General features: G+C 44.7%; 1 protein-coding gene across 2 annotated transcripts in view; it reads right to left on the bottom strand.

Annotated features, from left to right (window-relative positions):
• The window catches only part of SMIM13 (small integral membrane protein 13), a 312816-nt gene extending 295415 nt beyond the window's left edge, over positions 1-17401 (bottom strand). Inside the window, exons 1-2 of one of the 2 annotated variants that reach the window (XR_010025657.1) lie at positions 16655-17401; positions 3305-4077 (exon numbers count right to left, since the gene is read on the bottom strand). Coding sequence is in view for 1 of the 2 variants with exons in the window: in XM_063130409.1 (XP_062986479.1) it covers positions 3884-4077; positions 16655-16730 (270 nt within the window). In the remaining variant the exon portion in view is untranslated. Of the gene's footprint in view, positions 1-3127; positions 4078-16654 lie in introns of those variants that run through there. The other variant, XM_063130409.1, reaches the window with a different exon arrangement.
• Between the last annotated feature and the right edge of the window lie 409 nt (positions 17402-17810).

The following is a 17810-nucleotide window of genomic DNA, read 5'->3' as shown; positions in this document are numbered from 1 at the left end:
GAAGTGCTTGGCGACAGCTAAAATGTTTTAGCCACACGGCTATTTTGTTTAAAAAAGGTTCCAAATGAAATGGCCTGGGGCCTAGAGCCATTTCAAAAATGGCAAGACCCCCTACTTGCAAAACATGAAACACACAACCTGCATGTAGATCGACATGTGGATTGACTGCAAGTGTGTCTTTCACACTATATGATAAGTCAAATAAACATGGCACCACTGTTGCAAGTGACAACCCACACATAGGTTCCATGCCATTTCCCACGTGGAAACACTTTGTACTGATGTACTTCGTCTTGACCCAAGGTTGCAATCCTATCAGCACTTACCCAGGAGTAAGCTCCATAGAACACAGTGGGGCACAATATTGTATTGGACACCACATACTTTAACAAAAAGTACAAACTTGGAAGTGTAGCTTGCTCAAAGATATAAATGTCTATCAGCTAAAAACAAAACAAATCACAGTCTTTTAGCCAAATTGTACAACGATCTATTTTAACTAGTCTTGTGGCTATGAACTGTGTTCACTTCTTAAATTACGTGACTGGTCCAATCCCAAGTAGTCTTTTGGCGAGAGAATAGCAGTTCGCCATTGACATGGGGTGAGTAACACTCTCCCTTGGGTACATGACTTGAGTCAGTTGTACTTCTCAAGTTAAATTGTGACTCAAAGGTAGAAGTGCATAAGCAGCAACTTTTTGGGGAGCTGGATCAGGTGGAGGGGGGATTGTACTAAATGCAAGATTGTGTTAATGGGAAATTATTTGCATCTGCATCAAACTGTCACCTTTTTTATCCAATTTGGCACCAAAGAATCCAAAGTCCCATCACCACCACCAACTCCTTTACTTCAACCCTTGCAAACTCGGCTCTCTCTGATGGGGGTTATTTAGGGGATGGAGGGAACTGGAAGAGGCATGAAGGCGTAACTATCCATTTGAATCCCAGCCCTTTGAAAGCATGAACAATAGGAAGGCAAATGGTGTCACATGCCCCTCCCCTCTTGAATTTTTTTGTAAAGAAGAGGAAGCCTTCAGCCCAAGGATGAACCCCCCACCTCTCTCCTGCAGCGTAGGCCCTGGGGATCTTTCCTCCACATTTTTCAAGAACTTTGGCTAACATCAAGGTTCAGTTGTGATCTTTTAGAACACATTTGTAAATTCAATACATGGAGTGACTTGCATAGTGTTTCACAAACCTTTCGCATTGGCAAAACGCGCCTGGGAGGCAAAAAGCATGTAGGCGGGCCAAGGGAGTTCTTGCCTGGTAACTGATTGGTTGCTCTATAATACAGAAGTTACTTGGTGGTGGACCCAGCATAGAGCATGCAAACATAGCTATAAGTCTGCTACGTTGCTGGCAGATATAGTGTTATTGGTACCAAAATGATAGCAGTGGCATTACTCATGAGAGAACATCAGCTGTTTTTTTCACAATGTCAGGAAGAAATGACTTCCTGGCTTCCCTTCTCAAGGAGCAGTTATTTGAACAAAGGAAGGAAACCAAAGGAAGGTCATCAGGGACATGAGCACCCAAGCTTTCCCAGAGACCTCTGTCCCCATTACTGAATGGTACATCAAAGAAAACCTCCACACTCAATGTTTTACTTAGGTTTCCCCTAAGTCCTCATTAATGCAAGCTCAAAGCATTGAGCTACTTTGCTGTAAACATTACCTCCCTATAGCTCTGTAGTGCTACTATTTCCACTTTCACCGACCCACCCACCCACAGCTCTTGAAACTGGCTTGTGGGACAACCAACCAACTAGTAGTCTTCCAATTGCACAGATTATTTGGTATGGACATTTCACCCAGCCAAAGCAGGTTGCACAAATCCCCTCTGCTTCTTTCATGGAATACATTTTATGTCTTCCCTAATTAAGGCTTTTTCAGGATATCTATTAAAAAGAAAAAAAATCATAGTAGTCAGAAATGGAATTAGGACCTCAGAAAACAGCAGGGGCAACTCAAACGACCAGTGAGAACAGGGATTGGTCACTGGCTTTCACAAACACAAACAGCACCCCAAAAGTGTTGAGTTGCATTAAAAAAAAAACACACCCTGACATTATCAAGTGGACAATCGTTACATAAATTCCATAAGGCAAATATTTGTGGGTGGGTGGTGGTAGTGGGTGAAATGAGGCTGATTAATCTGAAAATAACTGGCATTATTTAGTTTCAGGTATTTCCTTCTGCAATACCCACCTACAAGAAGCCTGTAGTAGAAATCTTTATCAATTCCCTGGGGTTTCCATTTGCAACATCTTCAGATTTAGGGTCTAATTGTTACTTTACCCATTACTTTTTAGTGTACAACCCCAGGTTTGTTGTGGTGTAATAGATGAAACAGGCCTTATGTGTCAGGTTCACTACATGCTCCAATATACATTAATTAAATGCAGAACAAAACAAAACTTTCAAGAAAAGAGTGGAGCGAATGCTGCACGTATCTGACTGCCAAAATGTCGGGGGGGGGGGGGGGAGGAACAGAAGGTATTTATGAGTTTGTGAGTACTGTACCTTCAAATCCACAAGAGCCATTTAGCTTTTTTCAAAAGGTGTCCATAGATGACTAGAAAAGGGACAAAAACGAAGAAAAGGCTCATAACCCATACGTAAGACTGAAGGTCACTCAAAGTTGCAGTTCAAGATGGGTAGTCTACATATGTAGTCAGCAGGAGGACTTGCTTTGAGCTGCTATAAAGTATTAAGACATGTTTCTGTAGTCCTTGCTGAAGAGAAGTGAGAGGCAGAGAGCCGAACTCAAAGAAAGACAACACAACTCAGAAAGATGCATCCCGGAGTCCAAGAAGAAGACAGCCACATGGATGTCTAGGAGGCGTCGTCCTCACTTCTTATCTACCACAGGTTCACAGTCAGTACTGGGGTTTCCTATTAGCTTCCGTTGCTAGTTCGATGCTACTTTCAGTACTACTTGAAGTATAAATCAAGCAGAGGTTGCTGTTCACCAGAAGGCAAAGTAGAAGGATTTGCTAAGGGATGGTTCAAACTAGGAACACCAGATAAAACGTCTCAATCACTCCATGTAGCAATACAGTGAGACTGTGATTGAAAGGCTCCCTCCCTCCCTCCCTCCCTTCCCCCCACGCCACCCCAAGAGTTTCTGTAACTAGCTTCAAATGATTTTTTTGGTGCAAAGACTGCAAACAAGAAAATAAAATTAAAATCCATTTTATGCTAACTAGCTAGTTCCTTTAAAAAGGACACTGGATAAGGGTTTGTAACAGATTCTCCTTTCCTCTCTGTTAGGGAAAACAGAAAGGATTTGATGAAACACACACACACACACACTCGAGTCTGGCAAGATGTTTAGGTTTTTCAAAAACCTGATGTGCACTGAAGCCAGGTACCCAATTACGTTTTCAGTCAATTATTAAAGCCTCCTCATGAGCCTCATATTGATTTTAACCTATGAGAGAGGCACCTTTTCAGGCCATTTCCCCAAAGCAGATCACTGCATCCTTGGATAAGGCTCAAGGAATACATGTTTCCCTAGATAAAATGCATAAATAAAGAATTACACTCAAGGCGAGCGGCGGTTAGTTGCAGTTCTATTGAGTCAGTAACCATTTCAGCATTGAAAAGCTGATCACATTTGCATTGGAGTAACAATGAAACCAAATCTTCGAAGAGAAGATACAGGAGCAGAAATCCCTGCAAACTGCACCCCGAAAATGGAGGAGCTGTCTTCTTCTGCCGGCCCCCTTTATCCAAGTCCCATCTTGCTCTCCGTTAAAATCAGGCCCGAACCTCTTCTGAAGTAGCTTGGTTTTCCTCGTTCAGCATATCAGTAGATCCAAGCCATTTGACCATGGAACTGTTTTCCACCAGTCACTTGAGGATTATCCAGTAATCCCGTGTTAAGTTGCTTCTTCGGCCGGTGGCCTCCGCTGCCGTGTCGATTTCTGCCTACTTCTCTGCGAAGTGGCTGACACATCCTGCTCAGCTTCGGGCTCAGTGACTTCGTTATCCCCCTGTTGGGATCCTGTGTCTCCTATCAGCTCACGTAAGAACTTGAACTTGGATAAGAAGAGATGCCAGACCACATACCAACCTACAGAACGTAGCAAAGGGGGGGGGGAGTGGAAAGAGAGTGTTATTCTGTGAACATAAATGGTAAGACCTAAATCTACAAAGATACATAGCCCAATCCACAAGCAGAGGCTGTTCCAGAACCACACACACAATGGCCCAGCTGCATAAACATGGTCAAAGAAGAGTTGTGCGCTGCCTATAGAAGACACATGAAGCATAAGAACTGTGGTGTAATGTTTAAAGCAGGGTTGGGGAACCTTCCCTCCCCCAAGGGCCATTTTTCTCTCTCCACCCTTTCCCACACTCTGTCACACTCCTCTTCCTACCCCTTTCTAACACGGGGGAGGGACTTCTCAGTGGTGTCCCCCGCACACACTATGGAATGATTTCCCCACTGAGGCCCACCTGGCGCCAATACCTTTTGGCACCAGGTAAAGACCACCCTCAACTCCTAGGCATTTAATGGTCTACGCCTGCTGTTTTAAAACAGGCCTATTAGCAAAAACATTGCTCATTTAAATTGTTTTTATCTGCTTACATTGTTTTAATTTTTATAAATTGCCGTAAACCGCCCAGAGAGTTTTGGCTATGGGGTGGTATAGAAATGAAATGAAATAAATAAATACCTGAGCTACTTCCCTGCCTGTTCCCCATTCCCCTTGTGCCACTGTATAGGGAGTGGGGTATTATTATTATTATTATTATTATTATTATTTATATAGCGCCATCAGTGTACATGGTGCTGTACAGAGTAAAACAATAAAATAGCAAGACCCTGCCGCATAGGCTTACATTCTAATAAAATCATAATAAAACAATAAGGAGGGGAAGAGAATGCACCAAACAGGCACAGGGTAGAGTAAAACTAACAGTATAAAAGTCAGAACAAAATCAAGTTTTAAAAGCTTTAGGAAAAAGAAAAGTTTTTAGCTGAGCTTTAAAAGCTGCAATTGAACTTGTAGTTCTCAAATGTTCTGGAAGAGCGTTTCAGGCGTAAGGGGCAGCAGAAGAAAATGGACGAAGCCGAGCAAGGGAAGTAGAGACCCTTGGGCAGGCGAGAAACATGGCATCAGAGGAGCGAAGAGCACGAGCGGGGCAATAGTGTGAGATGAGAGAGGAGAGATAGGAAGGAGCTAGACAGTGAAAAGCTTTGTAGGTCAACAGGAGAAGTTTATATTGGATTCTGAAGTGAATTGGAAGCCAATGAAGAGATTTCAGAAGTGGAGTAACATGGTCAGAGCGGCGAGCCAAGAAGATGATCTTAGCAGCAGAGTGGTGAACAGAAACCAACGAACTGATGTGAGAAGAAGGAAGGCCAGTGAGAAGAAGGTTGCAGTGGTCCAACCGAGAAATAACCAATGCATGAACAAGAGTCTTGGCAGAAGAGACAGACAAAAATGATCAAATCATGGCAATATTATACAGGAAAAAATGACAGGATTTAGCTACTGTCTCAATATGAGGAATAAAGGAGAGCGAGGAGTCAAATATAAAGCCAAGACTACGAGCTTCCTTGACTGGAGTAAGTGTAACACTATTGACAGTAAGAGAGAATGAGAGATGAGGAGAAGGTTTAGGAGGAAAAACAAGCAATTCAGTCTTTGCCATATTAAGTTTCAAACGACGATGAAGCAGCCAAGCTGAGATATCTGAAAGACATGCCGAGATACGATCGTGAACATCAGGAGAAAGATCCGGAGATGAAAGATATAATTGTGTATCATCGGCATACAGGTGATATTGGAGGCCATGAGATTTAATAAGATTACCCAAGGGCAACATGTATAAAGAAAACAACAATGGGCTGAAAGGGGAAAAGAAGAAGACGAGCTGCTATTAGCCAACACGTTGAAAGAGCGACCCGCTAGATAGGAGGCAAACCAGTTATAGACAGAGCCACAAAATCTGAGGTCATGAAGGGAATCCAAAAGAAGATCGTGATCAACCGTGTCAAAGGCTGCAGTTAGATCAAGGAGAATAAGAACAGAATAAAGGCCTTTAGACTTGGCAATAAGAAGATCATTGATAATCTTAGTAAGGGCTGTTTCAGTGGAATGCAAAGGACGGAATCCAGATCGAAAAGGATCCAGAGCAGAGTTACTAGAAAGAAAATCAAGGCAACGAGAGTAGACAACACGCTCCAGGATCTTTGAAACAAAAGGCAACAAAGAGACAGGTCGGTAGTTAGACAGAGATAGCACATCAAGAGTAGGTTTCTTGAGAATAGGAGAGACTGTAGCATGTTTAAAAGCAGAAGGAAATGAACCAGAGGACAAAGAAAAATTAATAATATGAAACAAGGAAGGGAGGATAGCAGGGATAAGATTAATAAAGACCCGAGAAGGAATCGGATCTGAGAACAAGTGGAAGGCTTCGAAGAGCGCAGTATTGTAGAGTTCATCAGCTGAGACCGAAGGGAATGCAGAGAAATTTGCAGGAGGAACTGACAGATGACGAACAGGAACTGGAAGAGGAGCAGAGCTGGCAAGATCAGAGCGAATAGTTTGGATTTTAGCACTGAAAAAAGAGGCAAAGTTATTAGCAGACAGAGAGGCGGGAAGAGATAGTGGATTAGGCTTCAGAAGAGAATTGAAGGACGCAAAGAGCCGCTGAGGATGCATAGCATTTGACTGGATCAACGTTGAGTAATACTGCTGTTTGGCCAATGAAATAGCAGAAGAGAAAGAGGAGAGAACAAATTGTAATGGACAAAGTCTGCCCGGTTCCTGGTCTTACGCCAAAGGCGTTCAGCTGCCCGGGAACAAGAACGAAGGTAGCGGAGGGAAGAGGTGAGCCACGGTTGGGGTTGGGAAGGACGAACTATCCGAGTTGTAGATGGAGCAAGATTATCAAGAATGGAGATAAGGAGGAATTAAAGAAGGAGACAGCTGAGACCAAGGAGACAGCAGAAAAGACAGAAGGAAGAGAGGAGGCTAGAGACTGAGAAAAAGCCTCATAGTTGATAGATTGCAAGTCACGACAAGAGCGAGAAACAGGATGTGAAGGAGGAGGATTATGAGTAATCATGAAAGAAACTAGATGATGATCTGACAAAGGAAAGTCAGCAGTAGAAAAGTCCAAAACAGAGCAATTCTGAGTGAGAACAAGATCCAAACAGTGTCCAAGGGAATGTGTGGGTGCATCAGACCAAAGCTTAAGATCATAAGAGGAAGATAATGAGTGAAATCGTAGAGCTGCAGCGTCTTGAGGGTCATCCACATGAATATTGAAATCACCCAAGATAAGAGTAGGACAGTTATCAGAGAGGAAAAAGGCCAGCCATGAATCAAAATCAGAGATAAATTTTGAGTACGAGCCTGGGGGGCGGTACAGAACTGCAATCCGCAGTCGCAATGGAGCGAAAAGCCTCACTACATGTACCTCAAAGGAGGAAAAAGGGGTCAGAAGACATGGGAGGGTTAACCTTTCCCTTAGCAGATGCAATCCCAAGCAACAATGGAAGCATTTAAAAAACCTAATTACTCTGTGTGGACAAGGATGGTGACCCCCCCCCCGATGCCATCCAGCCCCATGGAAGGCTGGGGGAATCATCCTGCCCACCCAGCCCCCACCAAAGTAATTCCCCACCCCTAATATATACCCATCTAGAATGCCTTGCTATGCTTTGGTTAGCAAGCCAGCTACATCCTTTCCTGGATCATGCAGATTGGCCAATGTCACACCACTCCCTTGTCATAGCTACACTGAACTACTGCAATGCCCTCTCTGTGGGGCTGTCCTTGAAGAGTGTCCAGAAAGGCTAGCTGGTAGAGCAGCCAGAACAGTTTCTGGTGTTGGCTTCTTAGAACTCATTACACCAGTTCTATTGCTTTTGTACCGGCTCCCGATTCATTTCCGTGCGCACCTCAAAGTGCTGGGGTTTCCGCCTAAGAATCCCTACAAGGCTTGAGACCAGGTTATCTGAAGACCACATCCACCTGCATGAACCTGTTCAGCCACTACATTCAACATCTGAGGCCCTGGTCCATATCCAGAGGTCTGCTTGGTGTGGTCATAAAGGCAACACTAAAATTGTGGCACTCACTTCTAAAACAAAAAGAAAAGTTTCAGTTGGACCCTTCTCTTGAGCTTTAAGAGGGCAGCAAATCTTACTTTATTTTAACTTTCTGCTACAGCAAGGCATTTTTAAACCAATCCATTTGGTGTTATGCCCCTCTCTTGATGCTGTTTCAATCATTTAATGGATGTATTATATTTGTTTTTATCAATTATTGCAACTTTTGTGTTTTTAATCTGGAAGTCACACCCTGGAGACTCTTTTGGGGACAAGGTAGACACTTTCTAAAATTAGAGAAATTCTCTTCCTAAATAGTCAATGAGAAGATGCCAATTTGCATTTTTTTAAAGTGAAACTACAATGTTGTATAAATCAGAATGTACAAATCACAGATTTCAAGTCAATTGAAATATAAACTAAAGGACAGATTAAACATCACGAATCAGAAAGATCAGCACCGTTGAAAAAAAAGCCAACATAAAAGTGAGCAAAGCTGAAGGCTAGTTGTTAAAAGACTTCAGGTGCTTCTACACCTGCTGCCAAATGCTTGTGTTAAATTTTTGTGGCTTTACAATCCTTCATTTTTCTACATCTAGTTCCGCCTCCCGTTGCTACATGTTGTTCCACTGTTTGTGGAAGTGCACGCAATATCTTCACAAGATACTATCCAATGTTCAAAACATTTAATGATTTAGCAGAAAGATGACTGATAGCTCTCGCCCTGTACAAAATCAATGTAAAGAGTTACGCTTTTGTTATCTGTAGCAGAGTTAAAAAAACACACACCAAAAACACCAAAAAATAAAAGAAAGAAAAAACCCCACCAGCCTCTTTAAAAAGAACAGGTGTGTGGAAGAGCAGCTGCCAAATGCCTTCAGGGGCACAGGCAGTTGCTTTCTGTGAAATAGGCCCCTGGCCATGGAAGAATTCAAAACACCTCATCTCAGCATTTAAGGATGAGCAGCTGTATCAGTCTTGCTCACAGCAGGATTTGACTGATGTCGGGAGAACAAGTACAAACACACTGGAATAGAACTCAGCCTTGTATGTGAGCCCACAATTTTTTTTACTAGGCTGCTAGGAGGGAGCAAAGTGTTGTGATCTATATTTAATCTTTATAAACCGCCCACAGAGCTTTGGCTATGGGGCGGTATATAAATGCAATCAATCAATCATACATTTAAGGTGCTGGTTTGGTCACGAAAGCAGTCACCAGTACAAGGTTTACAGGGCATACAGCAGGGAATGATCCCATGCTCTACACTGGGAGGGGGGCAGCATTTAAGGGAAATTGCTACACTGCCCCTCCTGCTCCGGTGGAGGCCATGCTGCTCCTCTCCCACTGCTGCTGTGTTGCCAAACTTGCCCCCCAATACAGGCCTCCCCTGGGCATTTTGCGGCCCCTATTCACCCCCACTGCACTGCTGAATTTGGCAGTGGCCCAAAAGAAATCCCAGAGATTTTGCTTTAAACAAGCCCATGCAATTTGCTTAAAGCAAAATCGCCGCACTTTCTTTTTGTCACCACACCACCAAGTTTGAGCGGCAAATTTAGCAGTGCAGCAGAGGTGAGTGGGGGCTGCAAAAAAAGGCCAGGGGGGCTGCATGCGGCCTACGCATTCGTGCTCCCGCCCTAAACAGAGCTCAGAATGACCCTGTTCAGACGACATGCTAAGCCACGATGGTTAAGCAGTTTAAGCTAAATATTATGGCTTAGTTTGTTGCGTGAACCATTCCTAACCATGGTGCCACATAATCACAGTTTAAACATGCTCACTAACCATTTGCTGGAAGAGGGTTACTAGCTCAACCATGACTTAGCGTGTCATCTAGGGTGACCCTATGAAAAGGAGGATCGGGCTCCTGTGTCTTTAACAGTTGCACAGGAAAGGGAATTTCGGCCAGTGTCACTTGCAATGGGTGGAATCCCCTCTTCATCACAACAGTTAAAGCTGCAGGAGCTCTGTCTAGTGTGACCAGATACAAAAGAGGGCAGGGCTCCTGCAGCTTTAACTGTTGTGATGAAGAGGGGATTCCACCTGTTGCTGCATGCATCCAAATGACACCTGCTGAAATTCCCTTTCCTGTATAACTGTTAAAGATACAGGAGCTTTGTCCTCCTTTTCCTATGGTCAGCCTAGCATCATCTAAATAAGCCCAATGTATAGCAAGATACAGAGGTAACTAGGAGTTACCAACACCTTCCCTAATCCCTATCCTTCCACTTACCACAAGTTCTAACCTCTGTGCTCACAGTGAATCTTCTTGCTAAGACAGGAGCAGCATTCCAGATGTTTTAGATTACAACACCCAGAGTTCTTGACTATTTGGCCATGCTAGCTGGGGCTGATGGGAGCTGAAGTTCAAAACATCTGGAGGGCCCCAGGTTGGAGAACACTGGCCCAGCATATTTCTGCAGATCAGTTTTGTTCAATAAATATATCACCATATGTGATGAACTGCTTGGGGTGGGCGCCTGTATACTAGGGCAATTCTACCCCTATTTACTAAACGTAGAGAATCACTTCTCACCTCCCTTCACTTCTGCTGCCACCATTAAACTCCACCCCTTTTAGTTAACATACACCTTTTCTTTTAAGGTGCCTGGGATGGTACATTTATGAAACAATTAGTATGATAAACTCATCTGCAGAAATATAGTGCTCCTGACTTGGCAAAAGAAATAGAATGGAGTTGCTGGAAGAGCAAGATGGAGGAATAGGCATACAGCTATAAAGTAGGGCTGTACACCACCTCAGGCTGAATCCCCAAAACCAAAGCCTCGGGGAGCCTTGGGCCAATTCAGAGTGGCGCTGGGTCCTCCCCCCACCCGCCAGGGAAAGCTGGCACAAGGACGACCACAAGTCCATTGGACTCACCTCCTGCCGCGCCTGTCGCTGAGACTTACCTGTAAATCACATGCTCCTCCCAGAGAGCCAAGCCGCAATTTATAGTTAAGATCATGGCTGCTCTCTTATTTACTATATCTATGGATGCAACCTATGGCGCCCATAAAGAGATATGGCCCTTTATGGCTGCAGTAGTTTGTGGCCACAGATATAATAAATAAGAGAGCCACCATGATCTTAACTATAAAATGTGTCTCGACTCTCTGAGAGGAGGATGCAATTCACAGGTAAGTTCTGGCAGTGGCGGGTTGGGTGGATGGGCGGGCAAGGGGCTGCGAATGGGAGCCGAAGGGGCTGAAAGCAGGGAATATAGAGTTGGGAGCTTCACAGTCAGCCTTCCACCTGGCTATCCTGGGTGCTGGCCACGGAGCCAGCACCCAAGAACCTGCAAGGTTGGGAGGGGTGAATCTCGCTTTTGCACTGAGTTGAGGTGGGCACCTCCAAAGCTCCCCGAGCCAAATCAGGGCCATTTTGGAGGCTCCTAAACCACCTCTGAGGCGTGTTGGGTGGGAGGTTGTGCACAGCCCTACTGTGAACCGCCCAGAGAGCTTCGGCTATTGGGCGGTATAAAAATGTAATAAATAAATAAATAATAAATAAAGGCACCTAGCTCTGGGTAGACTCCTGCCTGTGAAGAGAGAGCTCTTAAGGCTTCTTCCTGCACCCACCCCAACACACGCACCAGATTTTGTTACAGGGCCCCTACTTTGGGTGGAGAAATCTGCTGATTTGGACAGAGGGATTCAACTGGCATCGGAGGGTGTTGCTCTCTGCCTGAAGGACCAAGTCCATAGCTTGGGGGTCCTTCTGGACATGTAGCTGATGCAGAAGCAGAGGTTGCAGCAGTAACCAAGATTGCCTTTTACCAACTTCTGTTGGTACATCAGCTGCATCCCTATCCAAGGAAAGCGGACTCGACCTCAGTTACATAGTTCCTAGTGATATTCAGAGTGGACTACTGTAATATGCCCCACACGAAACTGCCTTTGAAGACAGCACTGCATAGACTGCAGTACGAATTCAAGAGGATCCATTTTGATTCTATTGGATCCATCTTTTACCCAAACCCTACAGAAAAGTATGTATGGGGGCGGGGGGGGGGAACGACTGTTTTCTGTGTGTGAGAGTAGGGAGGGAAGAGAAGTGACCTAGGAATGGCATCCATTATTGGTGTATTTTAATTTGATGTTGATGTATTTTAATTTGTGTTAATAAAAATTATAATAAAAAAAAAAACAGTTGCATGGAAGGGGGAATTTCGGCGGCTGTCATTTGTACATGTGGAGAGCCTTGTGAGATTCCCTCTTCATCACGGCGGTTGGAGGGGCAGGAGCTATAATAGAATGACCAGATTTAAAAGAGGGCAGGGCACCTGCAGCTTTGGCTGCTGTGAGAGGGGGATTTCCCCGGGTTCTCCGTGTATGCAGATGACGGCTGCTGAAATTCCCTTTTCAATACAACTTTTAAAGATAAAAAAATAGGAATGGCACCCATGGCACTTTCTCAAGACCTAAAAAGCTGAGGACTCTGGTCTACACATACCCTATTTCTTCAATTCTAAGACACATTTTTCCCCATATAAACATCTCTAAAAATGGGGTGCATTTAGAATCACGGGTGTCTTAGGGTTTTTTTTTCAGTTGGTAATACTGAAATTAGTGTGCGTCTTACAATCGATGGCGTCTTACAATCGAAGAAATACGGTATTATAGAACTGAAGGATGCCCAGATAGTAATTTTATATATGGACTTGCCAACATCAAAAAAAAAAGAAGCAGCAGCATATATTGGACAACTTTCTCTTCTACTCACAGAAAGCTGACAGAGATGGCAGCTTTGGGTAGTTGCAAAGGAATAAATCATGGGGGCTTGTTCCCTCTTCTCGGCTAGCTCGTTCCCTTTCTTAGGGTTGTGTCTGATGGGGTCATTCTGTTAGTGAAAAGTTTCTACCCCTTGTGGAAATCCCATTTTCATCCCTATGCAATTGTTAAATCCAATACTTTGATTCCACTTGCACAATCCATTGCACGAGCTGTTGTGCTACTCCTTAAGTGTTCATTGGGCTAAGTGTTACTTGCGCTACCTGTTCCGCTTGCGATTGTGCAAGCACTAGTGGAATGCCACCTCTTGTACTTTTTTTTTCTTTTTTCCAAACTTTCTACTCCCAGGGCCCACTTGAGAGAGCTGAAAATGACCCTAGGCCCAGTAGCCTTCTTTGCTTAGAGCTCCTGAATTTGCTGATTCAGGGGCTCTGAACAAAGAAGACTTTTTATTCTGTATTATGTTCCTCCTCTCACTTGCCTGTCGAAATATTCTTACTCATCTCGCATCACTTCTTTCTGCTTTTTCCTTTCACACTTGGCTTGTAACCTATCCCACACACCACACTACTAGTTTCTTTCATCCCTCCCTCCTGCTGTTTTTACATTCACTTCCTCCTACAACAGCTTCCCCCTCTTATCCCTTCCCTCTTTATTCAGTTTTTAAATATTATTAAAATATTAGCCTTGCTCTCTAACCAACTCCTATTGCAATACCTTCCTATGCAGTGTACATTTATTTTTATTTATTATTGCATTTATAATATCTATACTGTTAGTTTTACCCTACCCTGTGCCTGTTTACCCTACCCAGTGCCTGTTTGCATTCTCTTCCCTCCTTATTGCTTTACTATGATTTTATTAGAATGTAAGCCTATGCGGCAGGGTCTTGCTATATACTGTTTTACTCTGTACAGCACCATGCACATTGATGGTGCTATATAAATAAATAAATAAATAAATAAATAATAATAATTCTATCCCGCCTTTTTTCCTCCAAGGAACCCAAGGCAACATACATAAACCTCCTCCTCTCCATTTTATCCTCACAACAACCACCCTGTGAGGTAGGTTGGGCTGAGAGTCTGTGCTGCCTCAGAGTCACTCAGTGGGTTTCAATGGCTGAATGGGGACTAGAACCCAGATCTCCCGACTCCCAGTCCAACTCTTTAGCCACTACACCACACATGGGGTAGGACAGTCAGGAAAAGAGGCTCTAGGAGGTCTACAGCACTGTGATCCACCTGGATACAAACCCTAATTATATATAAGAACATAAGAAGAGCCCTGCTGGATCAGACCACGGGTCCACCGTTTTGTTCACACGGTGGCCAATCAATTGCCCATGGGAAACCCACCAGCAGGACATGAGTGCAACAGCACCCTCCCACCCATGTTCCCCAGCAACTGCTGTACAAAGGCATACTGTGCAGACTGAAGGAGAGAACCCTCCAAGTGCCTGAACACAAAAGCAGTGCAAGTTGGAAAATTGTGATGTCATTTATTCCCAGCTTGGAGCTGTGCCACAATCAGGAGAATCATGTGGCACAGCTCTTGCATCACAGGTGAATGTTTCCCCATAGAAAGTACCCTTCACATGACAAACTATCCTGTAAGGGAAAAGGTTTCTAGCTAGCTTTCTTCCTGACACACACAGAGGTTTTGATTTTAAATAGGGAAGCATTTAAACTATGGTTTTACAGACACTTCCCATGCCCACCCCATGAGCGCTTGCCCCTCTCTGCTTACGTGGTCCACCCCAATGAGCCAGGCCAAGCGAGGCTCATGAGCCCTTGGCAAGCGCCTGCCCTTTCCACCCCTCCACGCTAATGGTGGCTGCCAGGGGCGCAAAAGGGGGAAATGCATGATTTCCTGAAGGATCTTCTCATTGAGGAACCTATGGTATACTTCTGAGGAACCCCCAAACTCCCCAGCCTAATACTTGAAAACCAATGGACAAGATAACCTATTGGCTCCCTTTTAATTCTACCGCAAAGGAAAGTTCCAGCACAGCAGTTACCTTTACCTATTCCTCCCTAAAAATGAAAGCCTATTCCAATACCAAAACAAAAGTAGCAGATAGCCCCCACCCCAGCATACACTACTTTTGTTTTTATACTGAACAGGAGAAGAGGGAGATACATTATACAGATGACAACTGTAGTCCATTAAAATAAGAGAATACTTTCTGACTTACATTCCTGCAACAGTGACATAGGCCCCATGCAACCAGGGTGTTGAAAGTGCTTTGACAGAAACATCATCACCTGCAGAAGAAACGTAAGAACGTGCCTTCTAGCAGGCCAGTGTTTGTCCATCTATGCTGTTATTGACTACTCTGTTTGGCAGAGGCTCTCTGGGGTCTCCGGCAGAGGTCTTTCCCATCTCCTGTTGACTGAGCCATTTAACTGGAGGAGTCAGGGACTGAACAGGAGCCTTCTACTAGCAAAGAATGTACCCCACCATACAGCAGAGCTCCAATGGGGCACACACATTCATCCCACTATCATCTAAGTCAGGCAGGTTTTTGCAGTGTTTCAGACCTGTTTGGCCAGAGATGAAAAGCCGGACAAAATAAATGAGTGCCTACGCCCTTGGGCAAGAATGCCAGCAATATTCATAGCACCTTCAACTTCACCTCTTTTCAGGCCAAGACTGTGTTACATCCAGGCCAAGGGTCTATGTGTTAAATCAGCCTTTCCCAACCAGGTGCCCTCCAGATATTTTGAACTTCAACTCCCATCGGCCCCAGAGAGGTTGGCCAATGATCAGGAATGCTGGGAGTTGTAGTCCAAAAAATATCAGAGTGCACGCCAGGTTGAGGAAGCTTGTGTGTTACTCACTCAGTGGCATTTCGAGATACTACTTTATTCCTCACTACTTTTGGCCACTGACGTTGAATCAACAGAGCACAAGCAAAAACAGCAATTATTTACGGTGGCTGTTTGGTGACTAAAAAGCTGCTACCTGAAAACTGGGAGAGCTTTCAACTGGCACACTTCACACCACAACACGCCTTCTTATTAGCTTTGGTTCTCTGAAGTGAAATCTAGATAAACAACTCCCCCGACATCTTACAGCTTGTTCCCTGCCCTTCTTTCTCCACATCCTAGTGCCAGAATAATCGAAACACCCAAGAGCTTAAAAGTATGGTGGCAGCAGCAGCAGCAGCAAGATCTTCAACGTATTTATCTTGCTAATTTTGATTTTCTGTCTGAGGAAAATGGAAGCCAGTTTATTAACTAAATCCCTAAATGCAAAGAGGTGGGACAGTCAGGGAGATGAGCCTATTCCTGAGCTTTTTCAGAACCCTACTAGTTTTTCAGTATTGGCCCTCCTGGTTGCTCATGGCATAGCTGCCTTTCAAACAAGTATTCAGATTTCCCCATATACTTCCCTCATCACACAAAGTACATGCTCACCAATCCAAGGGCTTCCTTACCCCCCCACCCCCACTCCCATTAAGACAGTTAAAGCAACAGGTGTAAAATGTATCCATTTATGGACTGTTGTCAGAGCAGCCGTTCCCAATAACAAAACAGCTTTGGGTGCAATCTTATGCATGTTTAAACAGTAAAAAGTCCTACCAGGCTGGCTAGGAAATGCTGGGAGTTGTAGGACATTTCTCTCTCTAAACATGCATAGGATGTTAGTAAGTCAAGTGGATGATGATGATGATATCACAAAATCACAGCACAGAAGCATCTCCAAGATCAAAATAAGAGCAATGGCCAAAGATAAAGCTAAAATCATCATGATCATCTTTTTGCTAGTAGACAGGAAGGGGTTTAACAAAGATCAGAGATGAGAAAACCAAACATGCTTGGCATTGGAATAGGCGCGTACTCACCACAAAGCATGAACAGGAGGACGCAAAACAGCGTGGCCACGATCACCACTAGTGTCAGGCCAATGTTTTGCCACATTTTCGCAGTTCAGATCAGAGTCTGTTTCGATCTTCACAGCTCGGTGCAGTTAACCGCAGGGAGGAAGAAGAGGACGGCGGAGGCGACAGCAGCATCCCTGCCCGCCAAGGGGGAAAGAGCCAGTGGACGGAGGGCAGGATAATTCAGGGCAGGAGACAAGCTGCTCAATTGGAGCAGGAAGAAGGGGAGCCGATGAGGCTTGAGTCGATGGCGATTGCTTTCCTCCTCTTCCTTTCCAAGGTTTTTCAGGCTGGCAATCAAGCGGCAGGGAGTTCCGAAGGGTTACGGTTAAAGAGACCGAAGGACTTCAAAGGAGTAAAATAAAAAGAGAGAGGAGGAGAAGAAGAAGAAAATCACCCGTCAGCAATTTATATAAATCTAGGGACGGGCCAGGCCCCGGGGCTTTGCGGGGTTAGAAGGCGAAGGCGAAGACGAGGGGAGCAAGCTGATAGAAAAGAGATTGCGGCTGAAGCCAGGCGGAGAAAAGCCCCGCACTATGCGGTCGCGGCCCCGAGCCTAGGCACTTCCATCAATCCCTACACGAGAGGGGGAGGAAGACGAAAATCCCCCCTCCTCAAGCCGCAGAGTGGTTTCTCCCCCGCCCTAAAGAGCCGGGCGGCGGGAGGAGGGAAAGAGCTTAGCCTCCTATCACCCGGACATGGCTCCCTCTTCTTCTTTTTTTCCCCAGCGGCAGCGAACTCGTTCATGGGAAACGTAGTTTAATAAGGGAAAGTAGCCCGGCAAGCGTTGGAAACAGGCACTGTGAGGACTTCAACTCCCATCATGCTCCGTGAATGAATGCCCGCCCGCCTACTGCTGGGACCAAGCCGACTGAGGCAGAATTATCACACGTCCAAATCACTTCAGATTGCTCTGGAGATGGGTTGTTGTTGTTGTTGTTGTTAACATCGGAAGCTTGCGGTTTTGTAAAACATAAAACATTTCCCATATCTCTCTCATTCACAAGGCTGGTGTAAAACACACTGAACTGCTGTCACTCGAAAGTCTTAACACATTTAGAGTGCAATCTGCTCAGAAGTAAGCCCCACTGAGTTAAATGCAGCTTATAGGTAAAAATAC

The sequence above is a fragment of the Elgaria multicarinata genome, chromosome 7, assembly GCF_023053635.1.
Source record: "Elgaria multicarinata webbii isolate HBS135686 ecotype San Diego chromosome 7, rElgMul1.1.pri, whole genome shotgun sequence".
Classification (NCBI taxonomy): domain Eukaryota; kingdom Metazoa; phylum Chordata; class Lepidosauria; order Squamata; family Anguidae; genus Elgaria; species Elgaria multicarinata.
The sequence above is the reverse complement of the archived record's forward strand: the minus strand, read 5'-3'. Positions and strand labels throughout refer to the sequence as shown.